Source organism: Macaca fascicularis, chromosome 1 (genome assembly GCF_037993035.2).
Source record: "Macaca fascicularis isolate 582-1 chromosome 1, T2T-MFA8v1.1".
Classification (NCBI taxonomy): domain Eukaryota; kingdom Metazoa; phylum Chordata; class Mammalia; order Primates; family Cercopithecidae; genus Macaca; species Macaca fascicularis.
The window spans coordinates 166,552,685-166,574,815 of record NC_088375.1 but is presented as its reverse complement, the minus strand read 5'-3'; the positions used below and the strand labels follow the sequence as shown (position 1 = coordinate 166,574,815).

At 42.3% G+C, this 22,131-nt stretch overlaps 1 protein-coding gene across 3 annotated transcripts in view; it reads right to left on the bottom strand.

Moving 5' to 3' along the window:
• Window positions 1–264: 264 nt before the first annotated feature.
• The window catches only part of WLS (Wnt ligand secretion mediator), a 135,574-nt gene continuing 113,707 nt past the window's right edge, over window positions 265–22,131 (bottom strand). For all 3 annotated transcript variants that reach the window (XM_045369090.1, XM_015434262.3, XM_045369097.2), the window contains one exon: window positions 265–550. In XM_045369090.1, coding sequence (XP_045225025.1) covers window positions 429–550 — 122 coding nt within the window. In that variant the 3' untranslated portion in view covers window positions 265–428. The remainder of the gene's footprint in view (window positions 551–22,131) is intronic.

The following is a 22,131-nucleotide window of genomic DNA, read 5'->3' as shown; positions in this document are numbered from 1 at the left end:
AACCTATCAGATGCAACACTGCCATTTTAAATACATATATTTGCAATATTCCTTTTTCTATCCTGAAAAATATTATAGATAATCTAAAGATTTAGAAAACAATACAGTATCCTGTTACATGGAGGATAAATAAATAAAAAGTAATTTGTAACAAGATATATTTTTCAACCTGGAAAGGTTCAGGCATGACTACACTAGAGACAGGATAAAGTTGGCCGATGTTTTCTTCTACTTAAACAATGAGTTAATATGGATGTAAGAGAATTAAGACAATACTCAAAGCATATTTATTGTTGACACTTTTTCCTTGTATTTAACATTTTGAGATAAAGGCTAAATGAGCATATTTGTGTGCGTATACAAGTACAATCAATGTGACTGTGACAACTGCAAATGAAAAGCTGATAAACGTGTGTTGCCTTGTTGACTCAAATACCAGAAGCTGCGTTGTCATTGATGAAGGAATATTTCGAAGTGCTGAACAATTCTTGATAAAGTTCCGAAACAAACAAAGCACAATCTTCCCTCGATTTACATGGGAGTTGCATTCCTGGAAAATTCAGTATATTTTAAAACCATGCAAAATATCCTTTAAAAAAATATGTAACATGGAGTTTAGGACCAAGGCTCAGGTAACTATAAAAATTTTTACTTACATAAATTTCTAGTGGAGTGTTTGAAATTTGTTTAGGACTGTCTCCTTCATTGTGGGACATTTGCAGATTTCTCCCTTGCCCAGTAAATCTCAATAGCACCTCCTCCCCCAATTATTGTGAAAATCAATTCCTCCACATTCAACCAATTTTCCAACACCTCCCGAGCAGCACTGCCATCCTTGTTGAGAACGTGCATCTCGTTCATCTTAAGATAGAACTGCTGCCCTCATCCCCGCTTTCTCTCCCAAATTCCGTGAAAGCCCAGCACAGGCACTGGGGGATACAGCAAGCCACTTAGGAGGATTCCCAACTTGTATCGTTGAATCATCTTTAAATTTGTTTTCATTATTTTTTAAAATGTCTTATCATCTTCCAAAAAGGATGTTTGGGTGAACTGCAAAGAGATATACTCATAGACAGGAAAAAGACCTGGTAGGGTGAAGAATGAAAGAAAAACAGACAGGCAGAATAAAGCTGAAAGCTGAGCCTAGTATCTAAAACACACACTCACAGGGCTTGTATACGCAATAAAGTTGAGAAGTAACTGGGTTGTCAACTTAAAGAGGAATACTTGATCAGACACACAATTCTATGTTGACAAGATTAAAAACAAACTCTAGTCATCCTTCAGTACCTGTAGGAGATTGGCTGTAGGATGTTTGTGGATACCAAACTCCGCAGATACTCAAGTCCCTTATGTAAAATGGCATAGTATTTGCATGTAACCTATGCACCTCCTCCCATATACTTTATATAATCTCTAGATTACCTGTAATACCTAATATAATATAAATGCTATGGAAATAGTTGTTATACTTTATTTTTTCATTTATGTCACTTTTATTGTTGTTGTTTTTAATTTTTTAGAATATTTTCAATCCATGGTTGTGTGCGGAACCTGTGGATACAGAAGACTGACTATAATATCAAGGTAAGGACATGGACTCTGGACCCAGACTGCGTACATTCAACTTGGCTTCACTTTTACAAACTGTGGGACCTTGAGCAAGTCACCACATGCTTCTGTGCTGTTACCTATAACAGGATAATATCACAATACCTACAATACCACATAGGTCTATTGTGAGGATAAGTTGGTGTACATAAAGTTCTTAGGAGAGTATACAGTAGTTACCTGTAAACACTATATAAACATTGCCAAATAAGCAGGAAAATTTCTCAGAGAAAACAGTTTTTCCCAGCAGTTTCTCTAGTAGATGCAGAATTGAATTACCTAGACTGAAAACTCAGAGGAAACTTGACATTCATCAATTCTAACCTGTTTGTGTTACAGTGCAGGAAACTGCAGCCAGAGACTGAAAGTCTAGGGGCCAAGCTCACATATTAGTTGAGGATCCACAAGTTAGTTGAGGATCCCGGTCCCCTGGCTCCTCTCTGCTGCTCTTTCCAATATGTCAGCCTGGAGCTGGCCTGGGGAGGGGTGCAGAGAAGCAGCCTATTGTCTTTCCTTCCCAGAGTGTCCAGAGGTTCCAAAATTCCACCTTCTCCCAACTGTTATATAACACCCCAAACTCTCATTTCTTCCTAAGGACAGAGAGCAAAGAATAAATCAGGTGTGAATGACCCCTAAACTCAAACCCTCAAGGAATATGCAAACACATAATAGAGTTCCCTTAAATATAATAAATCTTCAACTTTGAGGAGGAGGGGGAATGGGTAGGTGGGAGGCAAATGTTTTAAATTTAGAATTTAAAATTGAATTTTCTAAACTGGCAAAAGTCTCATCACTTTCCAGTCGTGAGACTGCACACAAAGTTACTTGAGAGTCTCCAAGCCTCATTTTTCTTCTGTAATGTCAAAACAGAGATCATAAGGCTGACGGAATGGACTCTTTGTGGCAATAAGATACCATATTATAAACAGGACTTAAGGCTGTGCCAGGTAAGAATGAAGTCACACGCCCTTACTCTTAAGGAATAAACTATGTTCTAACTGCTATGAGGTGTTTTCTTTCACTCTAGCAGTTAAACAAGCACTGGTAAGTCTCCACCCCACAGTGAACATGGGACACATGCAACATGCATGTTTGCTTACTATGTATGCAAGCATTCCTCACTTCCTAAATATTTATTGCCCCCTGTAACCTGTTAAATATGTATACTTGGCCAAACAGTTCGGCATAAATTCCTGCTTTACCCCTCTCTCCCTTGAAGTGCCTGCTTTTGGTCTCTGCTGGAGGCTATGCTTCCCAGCCTACCAGGATGGCCACCCTGCAGGCTGTAACCCTTTGTAAGAAATAAAGCTCTCCTCTCCAAGTTTCTGACCTTGTGATTCTTCAGTTAACAGTAACATGGGAATGATGATCATCAATGCCTCACGGGTTGTTGTGAAGAAGAAATGAAATAATACAAAGCACCTAGCACCATGCCTGGCAGAGAGTCAGGGGCCAATAAATGTTCATCATATTTGCTATTATTATTATTGCAGGCATCAGCAACCTATCAGAAGAGAAATATTTTTCCTTTGCTCTTTGAAGAGATGAGGCCACCCCAGAAAGGCTTTCTTGGTGGCTTCTTACTCCAGGAACTCAGTTACCTTGTAGAGGGGAATGGGAATGTCTGGAGAGAAAGAACCTGAAGCTCAGTTCCCCTAGGAGCACATGAAGCATCACAAAGACAGAAGGGTTGCAGGGCTGAATCCAATTCAACCACTCACTCTAGTGTGTTCCTGAGAGCGTTGTCTTCCCTCTATGACCCTTAAACAAATATGTATATGTTCACTGTCCAAATATAATACAAGACAGGGTTTGGTATGATTAAGATGCTGCCTATTAAATGAGGAACTCTGAGATACTGCACAAGAAATCTAGAAACTTCATGAATCGGGGGTGAATCTCCCCATGGTGAAAGTTCAGAAAGACTGGCTGCAACGGGCTTTGCAAAATACGTGCTTATAAACACATTTTCTCTTCCTTTAACAAGGAAAATGATAAAACTTCATAGTTACAGCAAGAAATACTGGGAAACAAAAAAATATGCCCTTAAAAATTCAATAACTTAATATATTCATTGTACTTAGCTGTTATGGGAAATCCAATATCTTACTGTTGATCTTAATTTTCCAAGGGACTTTGAACTCTATGTGTGTAGGTGTTAGTAAATGCCTTCGTTATGGCTGCTGGGTTCTGCAGACTCTCTGCACACAGAGGTGTAGGTGGTTAGACTTGTGTTTTCTGGGAAGCAAGGGCAAGTAAGGAGTATCTACTATGGGCCAGCTACATGTCTTTGGTATTCCATTCAACACACTCCTCCCTGTGTTAGAGGAAACATGATTCTTCCCAGTGTATAACAGGACTCTGTCCTCTAGGGAATTGGGAAATTATTTCCTTCCCCTCCCTCTTTTACTTCCCCCCAAGGGAAAGAATGACTTCTCTTCTTAGGGAGGTTGGAGAAGGGTCCTAAACAGTGGGCTCTCTTGTTTCAGCTGACTGTGCACAGGTTGAGACACCTTTTTCATTGCTTCTGCTTTCCTATGGGAAGAACAGTTGAATCCCAGCCCAGGATCTGGAGGTTGATGTCTCTCTTCTTGGTCTCCAGAATTCATCGATTTGAGGCATGCATCTGACCTCCATCTTTCTGCACCACACACTCAGTTCTCCTCGCGTGCAGGTCCAGACCCAGCTGGGGTTGTATCATTTTGAAGATCATCTGGTTGCAGGTCCACTTTCAGGGCTCCTACTCAACAACCATTAAAGGTGCTGTATTCATCTGTATTTGCTGAAATACGACTATTTCTCAATTTGTTCCGAATCAGAGAAGCTCTACTTGAAGAGCTTGGAATGGGCTTTGAAATGTAACCCAAGCATCTTATGCAGGTAAAAAGCCAAAACTCGTATGCCCATCTTGCCAGCTGACCTTCCCAGACCCCACCCATGTCTGGTCACATAATAATGTGCATTCCCCAACGTGGCTTGATTGCCTGGTCTGGCAGCTGGAGGAGTGGGCCCTGCACCTGACCTCATCGTGTCTTGGCTTTGTCCAAGTAGTCCCCTTGCCTTCGATTGTTCTGTGCTAAATGTTTTCACTTATTTAGAAACATCTGCATCTTTCTTCCCCGGCAGTGCTCTGAACCCTTTTTTTTTTTTTTTGCTGGGGACACTGTCACCAGTGTCTGGAGATATGTTCCTGTTCTGGATCTGACCCCAGAGGACCGGAACCTGCACGGAGGTCTGCTGCCTCCCTGCCTAGCACTCTTCCTTTTCCCACCAGGGTGCATACCTCTGTGAATTACATGGCTGGACTTCTCTTAACATCAGACTCCATTAACTAGAACAATAGTTTCATCTCATCCTGTGATTCAAAGATGGTTGCTAGGGAAACCAGTGGGGATCTGTTTAATCTGTAAATCCTGTAATTGCCCTAAATTAGCAACAATTCATACGCTTGCTTCAAAAGGATTTGGACTGAGCTGACTGGGAAGCAGGTGAGTGAGGAAGAACAATCACAGGTTGGCTCCCCTTGTGATCTGTTCACATTCCTCATAAGGTGTTTTTTCCCGATGCTTTGCCAAAAAGCTAAAGGAATTAAAGAGGGAGCACTGCAGCATCCTTCTAATGGACCAGGAACGCTAGAAAGACAAAATAATAGTCTTTCTCTTCTTACGGATTCAAGTGGTCAGAGCTGAGTGATTGGAGGCTGTACTGGTGGTGATGGAGAGAGATAAGAGGATAAATAATCCATTTTACTTTAAAATGGACTCAGAATCCTGTAATTGTAGTTTGTAGGGGGCTACTAACTCCAAATGAGGAGAAGCGAGGTATTTGGGAACTCTTATCAGAAGAGACCGGGGTGGTCTAAGCATAGGAGCACAGAGTCAGGTTTGGAGGCACGCCCAGATCATCCCTGCCAAGCCTTTCCTTAATCCACAGCAGTATTCAGTGGGTCACCCACACGCTGCTTGGGCACTGCCAAAAACGAAGAACTTGCTCCTTCCCAGAGCAGCTCATTTTGTTTTTAAACAGCCCTGATTGTTAGAAAATCTGCCTTAAATTGAACTGAAAAATAGGGTGCTGGGGACAGGGGGGCACTTTTCCTCCTTGACTTGGCTGACTGGCTGAGCTCGCAGAGGTTTCTTCATAAGACATGCCCTACCTCTGTCACAGGGCCCACACCCAGCAAGCCACACTGGCTCAAGGGCCCAGAACTATCCAGACAGCTGAAGAGTCCCACCTTGAGGCATAGTAGAGAAGCCGTAGGAAAAAAAACAACATTCCTTGATGTAATGTTTGATTAAGAAAAAAGTGCACAGTGTCTGTCTCTCGGGGCCCTGCAGTGTTTGTGATTTAAAAAAAAAAAAAGCAAAATCTAAGTGCAGACCCTGTTGCCCAGGAGAAATGTCACATGAAACTCTTTATACAAAATGGTTCTGAGAATCATCACTACCATTATCGGTGGAGATGACTCAGTATTTTAGACTTAGCTAGTTATGCAAAGTCCAGAGAGGTCATTGTGCTCTCTTTTGGAAACATAATAGTTCCATTAACGCAGCTGAATATCACATTTGCTCTGAGCAGCTGCAAACCCACTGATGACTCATGTTGAGCTCTACAATCAGTGAAAACTTGGAGGGTATTTCTCCTTTGTAGGTGCAATATCATATGATCCCTAAGCCCAGCTCTATTGGGACTATGGGTGTCCAGGATCCCTCCTAGCTCCTTGCCTGCTTTTGCTGTCAAGTTTGTAAGTTCACCTTCTGTATTTTAAAATTCAGGATTGTAGGCCGGTGCAATGGCTTGCACCTATAATCCCAGCACTTTGGGATGCTGAGGTAGGAGGATCTCTTGAGCCCAGGAGTTTGATCAAGACCAGCCAGGGAAACATAGGGAGACCTCATCTCTACTAAAAATAATAAAAAAAAAAAATAGCCAGGTGTGGTGGTACATGCCTGTAGCCCCAGCTACTCAGGAGGCTGAGGTGGGAGGATGGCTTGAACCTGGGAGGCCGACAATGCAGGTAGCCATGATCATGCCTCTGCACTACAACCTGGGCAAAAAAGCAAGACCCCTGTTTCAATAAAATAAAATTTAGGATTGCGGGGATTGCAACCTCCTGTCTCTAGTTCTTTGTTATCTGTCCTGCTCTGTGAAGTCTTAGGCGGTCACTGCCTGTGCATAGTTGATAGATCTACATGATCCCATTCTCTTCAGCTCTAATTTATCCGGACCAGCATGTTTAATGAGGTTAGATGTCTGTTTAATAGACCCTTTATTAATGTCTATTCTCTCTTTTCTAATTTATTGCCAGAAAAGTTGGAGGAAAGTCGGGAGCCGGGGAGTTTTGCTTTCTCTGATCTGTTGAAGCGGCATAATTAGTTTATCTAATAGTATACTGCCCTTGTGAGAGGTGACAATGCGAGATTTTGGAAAAAGGCCTCTAACCTGAGTGCTTATACTTTGCACAGCCCTTTTGCATTGTTTAGTACTACTGGTTTTTATGCTACTTAATTGTTTTAAAACAGATATTTATAAAAATAGACACAATTTGCTAAATTCCATTCAGTTCAGTCACTCTTAATGGAAAGTCTAGTTTTATATGCCACAAAGCCACAACCAATGTGTACCTCATTGTAGAAAAAGAATCCAGAAAGAAGGAAATGGTTTTGAGTAGCAACTTTGAAAATTCCAAACTATGAAGCAAAGGCGGAAATCACTGTTAGAAGGTCCTTGGCTTTCCAGGAAGTCCAAAGCCCAAATGAAAAAGGCATCTTGATTTTCTCTCTGAACTCTGCTCAAGGTTTACTAAGAAACTACCTACCACGTAAAACTGGGAAATACACAAAAGATGTATTTCTTGGAAGGCGAGGGGTGTTAGTGATTTCAGCCTCACATTAAGAGAGCCAGAACATGCATGACCTGCTAGAAATAAGAGGCGGAAAGACAGGACTGGGTTCTGGGGCTGCATCCAGGGAAAACATGTCCGTACTGTACACCTAACACCAGATGAGTGGACAGAGACATGTCAGGAGAAAAGAAAAAGGAATGACCTGGGCTCCAAAAAGGAAAGGGCACGGGATTGGTGGGAGGGTATGAGGGATCAGAAAGGAGAAAGGATGGTGATACATAATCACTTTTCTATTTTCTTTCAGGATAATGACTTAAAACTTAACATTGGTCACTGCAATCAAAGTCTTAATATGAAAAACCAAGTAAGTACATGGCTCTGAAATTCCAGAATTCCTTGGTGTGGAGTTAGGACTAGGAAGAATCGCAGCCAAAAACAAGTAACAGTAACTCCCATAGCAATGCTCTGTATTTAAGACGTAGATACATCCATAATATATGCACTCTGGAGTGGTTTATTAACAAGGCACTTAGAGCCATTCATAAAGAAATAAATGATAGTGCAAGGCAGCTGAACGCAATGGCCAGGAGGGGAGTTAGCAGTGAGTGCTCCTGGGGAGATGCCGAGGCTGGCTGGGCAGAGGGTACAGCGAGGGAGGCCTGAGGGAGGCCTAAGGGAGCCCTCAGGGAGCCCTCGTAGGCCTGGGTGATAGTGTCCTCAGAATTCCTCAGTGTGTGTGACCTCTGCAGCTTGACTGTTCCTAAGGAAGTTTGGAGGATAAAGACAGCATCTCTGGGCAAGAGATACGACACCAGACCAGTGTTCTTCAGGTCTGGGACCCCCACAGAGCAACAGCTGGGAAAGTGTACTGTTATTGGAGGCAAAGCAATCAAAATTCCATTCCAGAAACGTGTCCCTTGCCAATCTAGGTACCTGCTGCTCACTGTTCAATGGTGGCAGACATTTCAGTGCAGGCAGCTGCGTGCTTCTCATGCATAGACAGGCTGCCTCCCACTTCCCCACCCAAGGGACACCTGGAAACATGTGTGCATGTGTTTGTCACAATGTCTCTGTGTGTGTGTGTGTGTGTGTGTGTGTGTGTGTGTGTGTGTGTGTAGAGGCTACTGATATAAAGTATCCAGGACCAGAGATGCTTAATGTCCTGCAACACGAGGTCAGCTCCTCAGAGCAAATACGGACCCCATTATAAAACAATGTGCTTTGGATCCTATCAAGGGAAATTCCCTTTAAAGAACTAAATAGACTTTAAATTGGTTTCAGTAAGGTATACATTTAAATGTGTATATTCCAATGTTTTCTGCTTTTAAATTTAAAAGCTCTTAAAGTTAGAAAATACAGATTAGCATAAAGAAAATGATCAAAATAATCCTCATTCATACTATTTAAGTTATTATTAATATGTTGGTATTGATTGTCAGTGTCTTTCCATTTATTTATGAAAATAAGACAAAATTATATATATTTTAGTCAGCTGTTTTAAATTACTACATTGTAAATAATCTTCATTGTCTTAAATATATCCTTTTGTATGTAATTTTTAGTTGCTGCCTAATACTGTATTTTATGGCTGTACGATTGTTGAACTATCCTCCATTGTTGAATAGCTAGATTTTTTTTTCTATTAACACAATGTGGCAATTTATCTTTTCCTCAGAATGGTTTTTTATTGTCAGAGAGCAAAAGGATGTTTAACAGCTGGAGGGTAAGAGGATAGATGAGTGATAAGAAATTAGGGTCTGCAATGAGAAGACATTGCTTCAAGTCCCAACTCTGCCACTTACTAACCATGTGACCTTAATTTAAGCCAGTCAGCTCCATCTCTGTGCCTCAGTATCCTCATCTGCAATATGAGAATAACAATATTTACCTGGCAGGATAGCACAGGAGATTAACTGAGGAAATACACGTGAAAGTACCTTTTAACTATACCTCACTCTGAGAGAGAAAGGGGAAAAAAACATTATCTTCCATTTACTGTGAATCTCTCATATGCCAGGCACTTTCCTACGTTTTACATGCTTTATTGCATTTGATCCTCATGGCAAACCTGTAAGGCAGGGGCTATTTTTTTTTATTACCCACATGTTACACAGAAGGGAAATGAGACACATGGATAATCTACCCCATCATGGGCACGACGGTGGAAGCAGCAGCATAGGGATTCAGACCCGGGTCTGCAGGACACATCTCAGGCTCTGAGGTGGATACAGTGCAGAAGAGAAGCACACTCCCCAGTGTGGCAGAAGGCCAGCTCCAGAGCCTTCCAAACCCAGCTCTCCAGGAGATAAGATGAATCACCAGCTAGGGACAATTCTGAGGCCAAAAAGCTCATGATAGCCTGCTCACAGTCTTGAGTCAGTGGGTCTTTTATTAGTCTTTAAAATGGGAACCACAATCCTTGTATGTGTACAGTATTCGTGCATTCCAGAGCTCTTTCCCATCCATTCTCTCACTGTTCCTGACTATAGCTCTGTGCTGTGGTGGGGCAGGAATCTCATGTCGTAGTGGCTTGTGGGAGCATCATCCTATATGTTAGAACAGGGAAAACTGGAACTCTGGATGCCTGGTCTCAATTCATTTGAAATTTGAATAATCCCAGCTTATTGGAAAAGGAATCCTGTCTTTTCTCCTTGGTATCTGTGTAGCTTTGGGTAGCTCATTTCATTTCTCAGATTTTCAGTTTCTTCATCTCTTAAAAGAGATCCAAAACAGGAATAACGTTTATGTCAAGGATGGTCCTAAAATCCAAATGTAGTCATGGAGGATATTAAAAATGCCTCCCACTGTGTCCCTCCCACCTCTAAGGCAGTGTACCCACTCCAGCCACCCAGCCCCCAGTGGGCATCTATACCAGATGACCCCTTCCCACTCCACTGTGGGTGACTGGACTGAGGTGGGCAATGAACTCAAAGAGTCGTTCACTGGCCTTAAAGGAATTCATCAAATGCTGAACTGAATCACCTGGATTCTTCTTTTGAGACTTTTCCCCTGATAACTGAATTTTTAATTCTACTTAGTTTTAATTAATTTTAATTTAATAGCCACATGGAGCTAGTGGCGACCATAATGTACAGCTCAAGGCTGTAAGTTTATTCTCTGCAGAAAGTAAAACAGAAGTCAAAGAACATTAAAAAATTGAGAGATTTTCTTATCCTGGGGAAAATTGACACACTAAAGATACCATGGACTCAGAAAAAGGCCAAATATATATATATATATATATATATTAGGGAAAGAAATGGTAATGACTGGAGGGGCCCATGTTAGTAGAATTCAATATGAAAGTATTAAAGAGCACTTCTGGTACTATGAGGAATGAAATATTATGAAATGTTTAGTGCTATAAAATAAAGACAACATGACAAAGCATACTTTTAATTTTATTCCTGGGCTTGCAAGAAGTTATATACTACTTTTGCACTACCACCTTCACTCCCAAAAAAGACCTGAATGCAATTAAGTGCTAAGTATAGGTGAAAGGCAGGATTGCCCTGCTGGCAAATGCTGACGTTAAAACTGCAATCAAAAGCCAGCTAACAAGATGGAGAGATTAAGCCTGGGATCCCAGCAGTGAGCTAAAGTTTTTATAGGTGGGTAACCCTCTGGCTGTCAACAAAAACAAATCTCCTCTCGAGAGAAAAGCTTCCTCAACTTGGGTCCTTAGATTTCCATGGATTAAGCAATAATATATGAGCACTCAATAATATATGATCAATGAAATATAATCAAACACACAAGAAAGCAAACCACTATAAGCAAGAGGTAGAAGAGATGAGGTATGCCAGACTTCTACCTCTAAGAACTTTAAATATTAGAATGATAATATTTGAAATGTATAATTATTATAAAATTCATTCAAAAAATATGAAGTCATAGAAATAAGCATGCAATGCTAGGCTATAAAATGAAATGGTAGATTTGAAAAAGACTTAAACATAACTTATAGAAATGAAAAAGGTTATTATTGAAAAGCAGAAGAAGGAATTAGTAAAGTAGAAAATAGAGTTGAAGAAATTAAACAGAATGTAGCACAAGAAAAAAAAAGAAAGAAGGATCAATAATCATATAAGTTCCAAATAAAGATAATATATTGAACACATACAGCTAATTTTACTCCCTTCCCCAAACTTATTAAAACAACAGCAAAGGGATTTTAAACAATCATATAAACCCACAAGGATGGGCAAAATATGAGATGAGACACCAGCAACAAACTTCTGGAAAATGGAATATAAATGAAGAATTGATAACAGAGTTATCAGAACTAAGAAAACCAAATCCTAAATTGACGGTGGGGAAATCATTGAATCAACTGAATTTGCATTGAAACACAACACAAAAAGTAAAAAAAGGAATATAATACAGTAAGGAGCATAAATTAGTACAATAGAAATTAAAGATAAAATAGAGAAGAACTACCAAATCAAAAGTTCTTTAAAAAGACTGTTAAAAATAGATTAGTAAGATTGAGAAAAGTGAAGGTATAAATATGTGTGAACAAAGGAACATATCTACAGATAGGCAAAATTAAATTTTAAAAAGATTTTTTAAAAATTTAATTTAAAATGAAGTTTAAAAAATACTTTAAGTGCCAAAAGAGATAGTAAGAATCATCTACACTACTTTATGTCTATACATTGGAAACAATTTAAAATGCCCAGAAAAATATAACTTGTGAAACCAATTGGAGAATAAATAGAAAACCTAAATAGCCTTATAATCATTAAATAAAATAGTAGTCTAAAATTTTTCTGCAAAGAAAATAAAAGTCTCAATAATTTCAGTGACATTATTATTGCATTAAATAAAAAATCAAATGTCCAAGAAGAGCCAAGACATTCTGAGGACAAGCAGGATGAAGGTATGTGCTTTTCTATATTTCAAGCCTTATTAGAAAGCTAAAGTAATTAAAACAGTATGGTTTTGAGGTAAGGATAATCAAATTAGTCAATGGAACAGACTAAGAAACCCCCAAAAATCTCTCTCTCTCTGTCTCTCTCTCTGTCTCTCTCTCTCTCTCTACATACATATATATATATATGTATATGTGTGTATATATGTATGTGTATATATGTTTGTGTATGTATATGTATGTGTATATTTATTTGCTTGATAAAGGATATTATGTTATAGATCATGAGTGGCTTATTCAATAAATGGTGCTCAGAGCATTAGTTATCCATATAGAAAAAAATTAAAGCTCCTTATTCTCTTATATACAAAAATTAATTTTTGATAGAACAAAATCTTAAATATGGAAGGCAAAGGCTTAAAACTTTTTGAAGAAATTTAGAATATTTTTATAATCTTGGAATTTATTTAAAGAATTTTTTTAAGACACAAAAAGTACCCATTAAAAAAGAAAACATTGGTAAATCAACTACACAAATATCATCAAAAAGTAACATAAATGAAAATATAAAGAATTCATGTCTAGATTAATCTTGATCATGGTCTTAAGACTTCCAGCCTCCTGAACTATAGGGAGTAAATGTCTGTTGTTTAAGCCACTTGGTCTATAGTATTTTTGTTATAGTAGCCTGAGCTAGGACAGCTTTATATAAGCCTTTGGGGACCATAGATGAACCTGTATCATTTGGTTCTAGTATGTTCTGTGGTTTCAATGCAGAAACCTAGAGAATAACCAAGGCTGGGAGAAAGAAGGACCACACTGGTGGGGAAGCTGGTGACAAGTGGTAAGGAGTGGGCAACCTGGGTGCTAATTCTTGTTTTTTTCTTCCCTAGCCTTGTGGCCCTGGACAAATCACTGGGCCTGTTGTCTTTTCTGTAAAGAGAGGGGCTGCTCAGTTCTCATTTGGATTCAACCTTTCCAATGGAGCATTTAAACATGGAGGAGGGATTTTTTTGGTTGTCACAAGGACTGGGGGACCCTGCTGGCTAAATATCCTCCAGTGTGTGAGACAATTGCACCCTAAATGCCAGTGTGCCCCTATTGAGAAGCATCATCTCTAACAGTCCTTTGAACGAGCCCTCTACATCTCTCTACATATACATGATGTTTGCTGGTGGGTTGGGAAACATTTGGATACTGTATGAAGCATGCAGGTCTCCACCCAAACCCACAGGTCAGATGACTGCTGTCCAAACATTAGGATCTTTAGGGCTGCAGATGAGATGCTCTGTCTTGTGCACGTCCTGCTTGGGGGGCTGACCCTACCTTGCCGAAGATTTAGTTGAATTCAGTTGAAGTGTACTATTTCAAACCATTTGCCCCCTTGTTCTGACAGCCAGCAGGAGCAGAAAACTGGCTTGCTCTTGTACTAACTGCGTTCTCAGAACCGTGCCTGCAGTGCTTTATCGTTCTGTTCAAAGCTAAGCAGTGCCCTCCTTGGGACACTCTGGGAATGTACAGTATTCATTGCTCTAAGAAAATGCCTTGGCCACAAGGAGAAAACATTCTCTGGCTGTGGCTTGAGCCAACTGGGTCAGCACCAGCCTGTGCAGATGTCTCTGCGGACAGAGAAGTCCCTCTGGGAGAAGGCAGCCCATGCTAGGGTGTGTAGATTGATGAGAGGAGTGAGAACTGTATTTCTGTCCTTACTTGCTGCTCTCCTGGCCAGGTGCTCTTGTGCAGTGCGCTAGCTGTACAACAGTACCTACTAGCTGGACCCTCCCATTCTCTACCAATTCAGCAGTCTACTCTTGGCTTCATTCAGGAGGCTGTCTCCCCGTGCTTGCCTAAACCCAAAAGCAAAATGTGTGGGTCCCACCTACTTCTCAGGCTCTAGTTCTAAAGAATGGGCCTAGGTGTCCAGCCTCCATGGCCTGACATTCAGTGCTGTGTATACTCCGGTTCCAAATTGCTTTTCTACTCACTGCGCCCCAGACTCTGCTAAACAGGCTACTTTAGTCATTGCCTCCCAAATAATGCTTGTGAAGTTGCATCTCCACACCCTCATACTCTTCCCTTCCCCTCACCTTTTATCCAACTATTTCAAGACTTGGCTCATTTTCAGTCCTCTGGGAAGCCCTCTCAATTGCCCCCACTCAGGAGTTACTGAAAAGTGTCCTTGTACCTCCCATGGGTCACTGACTGCACAGTTCATGTATTGGGAACCTTGATTCTTAAGAAGATTTTAAGTTCCTTGAAGGTGGAAACCTAATGAGAAGACTTCTTCAGGCTCCTCTACTTAAGAATCATGCCAAGCAATTACCATGGAAACAAATAATCTTCTCTTCCTGTCCTCTTGGATCAAAGCAAACAGACAAACAAACAGTTAAAGAGCAAGGAATTTGGCTCCCTGCCTAGGTTGGCAGTGAGAGCATCAGAACAAGGTTGAGGCCGCATCCATGCACCTCATTTAGTTAGGTGCCCATGAACTTGGCTTGGAATACTTTGGCCCCATCTTAAAGAAAGTGCTTCATTCTGGGGACACTGGTCAGCCTGAGGCCCATGCTCCTTAGTCCCACCACAGGAAGCCTTCTCTCTCCATCTGTCACTCTGAGACCATGTTGACTGAAGCTCTGGGTTTACTCATATCCTGAGTCACCCAACCTTGCCTGGCCGTAAAAACATCCATATCCTTATAGGTGGAGGCCTTGTAGATACGTTGTTGAGTCAGATTTAGGAGTTTGAGAAAGAGATGCTTTGGATGGTTTTAAAAGCCTTTGGTGAGTTTGCAGAAGTCCTGGACTCAAATCCACCACCACTCACAACAGTGAATGTTTCAGAAAATGCCTGGAAAAGGGCATCTCTCTGCTGAATGACCCTAGTAATGTACTCATTCCCCAGGTAATTACTGAGCCACTCTGTGTTCCAGGCACAGTTCTAGTTTCTGGAAATATACCTGGGAACAAAACAGACAGAAATTCCGCCCTTATGAGCCTCCACTCCAGCTTCTGGCCAAGTCTGTTTTTCATATGGTCCAAGCACTTTGGCAGGTGTTAGGGCTGTAAAAGGGATGGCACGGGAGCCCCTTGGGTAGCAGTCTTGGCAGACACGTCTCTTAGAAATACTGCCCCAAGCCTCACTGTTCAAGTCTGGTGTGTGGAGCGGCCGCATCGGCACCTCCAGGGAGCATTTTAGAAATGCATCATCTCAGGCCCTTCCCAAGACCTTCCGAGTAAGAAACTGCACTTTATAATACGATCCCAGGGGAACTGTGTGCAGGGAAAGGCTTGAAAAGCCTTGCTACGAGACACCAAATCCCAGCAGCTATCCTGCAGTGAAACGGAGCAGAATGATAAAATGCATTTGAGAAAGAGCACACCCCGTGCCTCCGATTCAGAAAGGTGGCATGTTAAAGACTGAGACCTCCTCAGAAAGAAATGTGCTTAAAAACCCAATGCTCCCCAAATGTATTTGATGGCTCAACAACAAACCCCAACTGCAATCGCTCAACAGAACCAGCATCCTGTGAAACACACCTTGAGAAACCTGTAGTGGACCCTCTGGCATCCACAGATTCAACTTTCTTGTCTTTAATGACTGCAGATGGAGCGAGCCCATGGGGTGATAACTGGCAGTTTTGCTGTGGAACAAATCTGAATCATGCCTACTGCCAGGCTGGGGCTCTGGGCCAAGGTCTCAGCTTGGGATAGGGTGAGGATTGGAGGGCTGGAAAGATAGAGGGGACTCGGAGACTGCCAACTACTGGTTAACTTGTGGCATAAGGAGGATATATACAGAAAACACTGGATTCTATATCTCAAATGTGTCATTTGGAGAAATTTAGGAGCCAAAATAAAAATTCTTTGTCATTTGGGGGATTCAAGAAAGTCATGGGCTATATACCACAGGTGTCAACAATCTATGATGATGATGATAGCAAAGACAATGATAGATCACTTTAAAACTTACTATATGCCAAGGATGTCCTAATTCATATGTTCCCAACAGCAATGCTAAGTGGTATAATCCTCATTTCTGAGGGTGCAGAAATTGTGGCACAGAGCTGGCTCCTCGTTTTGATCCCTTTCATGCTGAATGTGACTTCTGAGACCTAGGTGACAGGCAACGACTGGTGCAGACTAAACTGACCAGATGATGGAGTGGCCACTGGTCCCCTTTATGCCCCTAGCCGGCCCCCCAAGGCTGAGGGACTTGCTCAGAGCCCCATCCCAGAAGTGGGCAAAATTCAAATTTGTGCCTTAGCAAAACTTCCGGTTATCACACCATGGGCTTATTCCTTCTGGAACAGGGTAAAGCAAGAACACAGAACCCCCTTTGGGGGTGCCACGTAGGTTGAAGCAGCCCTAATTGGGCAGGTACAGGCTGGAGTGACCTCAGTGGTGGGTCTGGGAGGGGGATACTTGGTTTGCTCTGGGGCAGTCATAGAAGGCTCAGTGCAGTGCTGGGCTGCAGGTAGGACTAAGCTTGGATTGTAAGGCCTGGGATCTTCTCACAATGCTGGTCTACAGCCACTGTGTGGCCTGTGACAGGCCTCTTTCCCTGGGTCTCCGTCTTTGAAAATAGTGATACACCCCCCACCCCACCACACCCGGACATGGGCTGCACCTTGGGTTTCAACGCAGTGACCGCTTTTCAGGAGGTCCCTCTGGGGCTCCTTGGGGTTATGGCTGGCTGCTCCAGGATGGCAAATCCAGATCACGTGAGAGGTGGCTTCACCCTCCCTCTCTCAGGGACACAAAGAAGATCTGTTGCTTCCAAATTGCACCAACACACATGCCTAGAACCCCAGTAATGAAGCTGGAACCTCTACTGTGTGGTCAGACAAACCCAAGAATAAATTGCCCCTGCTTCTTGGGATGACACTAGGAATTCACCATTATTCACTAGGCAGTCCCTGGGGCCTAGAGCCAATTCACTCGTTTAAGATTCCCTCCCTTTGAGACAAAGTATAGGGTGGCGATAATGAAGTCAGTCGGGCACAGCCTTGAGTGCCGGCTGTGTGACACAGGGCAAGTCACTCAACCTCTCTGAGCTCCAGCATGCTCATTGGTAATTGGTATAAATGAAAGTACCTATATCCTGTGACTACTGTGAGGTGCTGGCACATTACCAGTGCTTTGTAAAGAGCAGCTATTACTCTTGTTGTTGCTTGGACATTTGTTATGAGGGGGGAATACTGTTTTAAATTTGTTTTTTAAAAACAAATTTCTGAAGGCAGTTTCAAATGAAACTTTAAAATGTTTTTCTCTCCTTATAAAGTTAACATTTTTGTATGAGGTTAGGCATGTTTTTTTTTTTTTTAAATGAACAAATAGCAATCAAGGGCTTCTAAATAATTCCAAGGACTCCCTTGCTGCTCTCTTCCACTAGTCTTCCACCCTCTCCCTCCTGGCAGCAGTCGCTGGCATTTTTTTGTATGGCTCACCTTGGAGGTCAGCAAGCTCTGCACCTCCTGGTTGGGAGCTGCCAGTTCTCCCCTGCAGCTGTCCCGAAGTCCTCCTGCTGTAGGTTGTCCCTTTGTCCCAGAGCACTCACCCTAACAGGGAAGTCCCTCATTTCTTCATTAACTTCCAGGTTGCTCCCTGCCCATTAACGCTGAGCTGGAGAAGCAGGATTCACAGGACCTTACAACCGGGACCAGGAGCAGCAGCTTGGAGATTCAGGCCTTCTTTGGCTTCCTTGACCCTCCTGTCCCAGGGCCAGCATCAGGGAGGGAGGAAGAGGACAGGGATGGATGACTCCTCTGACAACCACACGGGGTAAGGCCAGGCTCACGGTCACACAGTGGCTGAGCCAGAAGACCAGTGTTTTTGCTTTTCTGTCTAATAATGGCTCCATCTATACAAAATTTTGGGCAGGAAGGGCAATGCATCTATCAGAACGCACTGGTGACAGGTGCAGCAGGAACTAAATTGGCTGAGTTGAACCAGGCTGTTACTTCCTAGCTGTGTGACCTTAGGGAAATCACCCAACCTCTGTGCCAACAACTGCACCTACCGCATAGGATTCACTTAAGGATTAAAGAAGCTGATCAATATCAAGTGATTAAAATCCTACCTGGCACGTCTGTAACAAGGATTCTACATGCTAGATATTATTGTTGCTGTTAAGCCTCATGAAGGCAGGAGTCTTTGTCTATGTTGGTTACTGATCTGTGTTAGAACAGTGCCTGGTACTTAATAGGTGCTCTATAAACAGTTGTTGGGTGGGTGAATCTATTTCTTTCAAGATAAAAGTCTTTTGCAATGCAGCTATTTATCTTGGCCAGCAGAGGGCAGCAAATAGCTGTGACTGATTAATTGTGGGCAAGGGTGGTTTTAATTTTCAAGGCTAACGGAACTGTCCGTCCTGAGTCAGTTAGGGAAATAAAAGGTTGCCATGTACCTGTACGACTGGTCCTGACCCCTCCCACTTACCTTTGTGTAGGTTAGAATGATTGTCAGGCATTCAACTCACAAAAAATCTTGGTTCCATTTCTTCTCAATTTATTTTCAATTTCCTTCCTTCCTCCCTCCCTTCACTATCCCTGCTTTTCCTCCTTTCTCCGTTTTCTCTAATCATATTTCCCACTGCCCCTACATTCATTCCTCTTTATCAAGCTAGTATATTGTACACACTCCCAAACTTTATCTGTACAACTGCAGCTTGTACTGCAAACCATGACATCTAGAGTAGATCCTTACACAGTATTCTTCCCAACCAATGAATGCTGCTAAACCTAGTGTAATTTTTTTAAAAAAACATGTAATTTGATAACTCTAGACCCAGAGAGGTACTATAGCTTGGCCAAGAACACACAACAATTAGGGGTAACATTGGAGTCCCAGCCAAGGCCTTCTGCTGTCCATTATACAGCCTCATCACACACGTTCTCTTTTGCCAACAGGAGGCTCATGCAGTCCCTGTTTGTCATCCAGTCAATAGAGCCATCAGCTTCTGGCCCCAGACACCTTTCCTCTGCACTGTGGCACAGAGGAGCAGGCTGCTTTGGAGGGCAGCTCCCTGGGAGCTCCAGGGACCTTGGCCAGGCGGCCACTGCCACTGACTTCTTCCTCGGCTCACTGAGCCCCTGCCTGCAGCTCTCGTGTTTCCTCTGTGCTGCAGTGAAAGCTCATCTTCCCCCGATGGCACATTTCTTTGTCACAGACAGGACCCTCACTGGCAGTCGGAGATGAGTTCTTAGGGAGCTTCTGGGTCTTGCTGGAGCCTTCTGGCACCACGTGTGGATGGGGATGGCTCCGACACCCAAGCCTCACCACTGCTCCGGGGGTCACCCGGTGACATGATCTCCCAGCTTGCTAGATCCTTTCCTTCCCCATTATGATCCAAAAAATCATGCTAGGATAACCGTCTGGAAAAAATGTTTAATTGATCTTCCAGCTGGGAAACAAATTCTATATGAATTGATGAGTTTTAAAAATAAAACTAAAAAGGGGAATTTTTAAAACTAGAAAAAATATGGGTGACCTATTGTCTTAGGGGATATTTCTTTAAGCATGAAAGCAAAACTAGAAACTATAAAAAAAAATGTACAGGTTGACTACATAGAAATTAAAAAGCTCTATATCCTGATAAACATCCAAATCAAAATAAAAGCTAGTGACCAATGGAGAAAAGTTGAGCCACCCATGTAACAGGCAAAGGCTAAATATACTAAATCAGACTCAAGAAAATGGTAAAGAATCTGAACTGACAACCTAAAAATATCAAGTCATAGGAACATGAAACATGCTCACTGTTACTGGTAGTGAAGTAAATGCGAAATTCAACTTCTGCATCTTGAAGTTGCAAATTTCAAACCTACATAGTGTCAGTGAGGATGCAGGGCCACAGGCTCTCTCATTCTGCTGTTGGCACACTTCTGGAGGGCTCTGTATGCTTACAGGTGTCCATGATAAATGCTTTTCTGTGTAGCCTTCATTGCTATCACCGTACTACCTATTACCTCCTCCCTCCCGCCTTCCTTTACCACATCAATATACTTTACGATGATAGGGACATTGTTTACTGATCTGCCCAAATGCTTAGAATAGCACCTGGCCTGGCTGGGCACGGTGGCTCATGCCTGTAATCCCAGCACTTTGGGAGGCCGAGGTGGGCAAATCACAAGGTCAGGAGTTCGAGACCAGCCTGGCCAACATGGTGAAACCCCATCTCTACTAAAAACAAAAAATTAGCTGGGCATGGTGGCAGACGCCTGTAATCCCAGGCAGACGCCTCCCAACTACTCAGGAGGCTGAAGCAGGAGAATCACTTGAACCCAGGAGGTGGAGGTTGTGGTTAGCCTAGATCGCAGCACTGCACTCCAGCCTGGGTGACAGAGCGAAACTCCGTCTCAGGAAAAAAAAAAAAAAAAAAAAAAAAAAGTAGCACCTGGCCCCAAATTAGATGTTCAACATATTGAATGAATAATTGATCTTTAACCCAGTAGCTCTTAGGGATTGATACTAGGCAATAATCAGTGATGTACAAAAACTTTCTATCCAAGGATGCTCATTTCAACATATATTGTGATAGTCAAACTTTGCAAACCACTGAAATGTCCAGTAAAAATTATGAACCATCCTTATTAGAGACTATAATAGTAAAGTCATTAAAATCATGTTATAGCAGACAACATAACATAGAAAGATTTCCTAGATATATTGTGAAAAGGGCAGGTTATATAACTGTCCAGAAATTTATTTTCTATGTCTAATATAATCCTAATTTATATAAATCTGCATATACATGAAAAACTTGTGTAAGAACATGCTGACATTTTAACAGTATTTCTCTGGATAGAGTAATTGTAAAAAGTTTACATGTTTTTCCTTACTCTTTTATGTATTTTTGCAGAGTTTCTGCAATAGGACCATTCTGTTTTTGAGACTAGATTAAAAACAATGTAGCAGAGGCCATGGGTGCCTCACCCATATTCCTCAAGCTGGCCCTAGTTCCAAGTAGCTAAGAGCCTGGGGGTGGCCCTCTACCTACAAAGGGTGGGAGTGAGTGGCTCTCTCTCACACAGCTTCCTCTGCCCCAGGGGACAACTCTGCAGCGTGTTCCTCACAGCCTGGCAGAGCCCCTGGCAGTGCCCCTTGGTGGCTGTTCTTTGCATTCCCTTCTTCTCAGCCTCACTTCTCCATGCCACCTCAGTGCTTCCTGGATCCCCTTTCAAGCCAGCTACTTGCACACAAATCCTTGTCCCAGAGTTTGCTTTTAGGAGAAGCCCCGGCTAAAAGGCACAAATGCTGTTTTAAAAATCCTGCCCGCTCCGTGTAAAGAAAGTTAGCCAAGCACAGTGCTATAGAAAGAACTCCTGTCTGGGCTGTTTCTGTGTGTCGTTCACTTTCAATCTCTCAGCATCCCTGGGTTGAAGAGAGATCTTGCTTAACTGGGAGGGAAGGCCAAAGGGTTTCTGGATACAGGAGCCACCTTGGGGAGCTTAGAGCCTCAGAAGAGGCAAGGATGTAAGTTATAAGAAGGGGCTGTCCAAATAAGATTAATAAACCACCCCTGCGATGCCAGCACATGGCTCACAGCAGATCTGCCTCAGGCGTCTACCATTGCTATAGGATGCCATGAACACCTAACTCTCTCTTATGAGGCTTAGAATCAGGGCTGCTGAGGACTTCAGAAATCATCTCATTCAGGTGAGGTAGAGGAGGTGGGTAGCTTCCGTGAGGGTCCCAGAGCAAGAGTTAGAGACAGAGCCAGGACCAGAACTTACTGAAAAGCTATGATCCAAGCAAGGTCTGACTTGGGTTCTGAGGATTTGCTCAGTGATAGATGACATTCT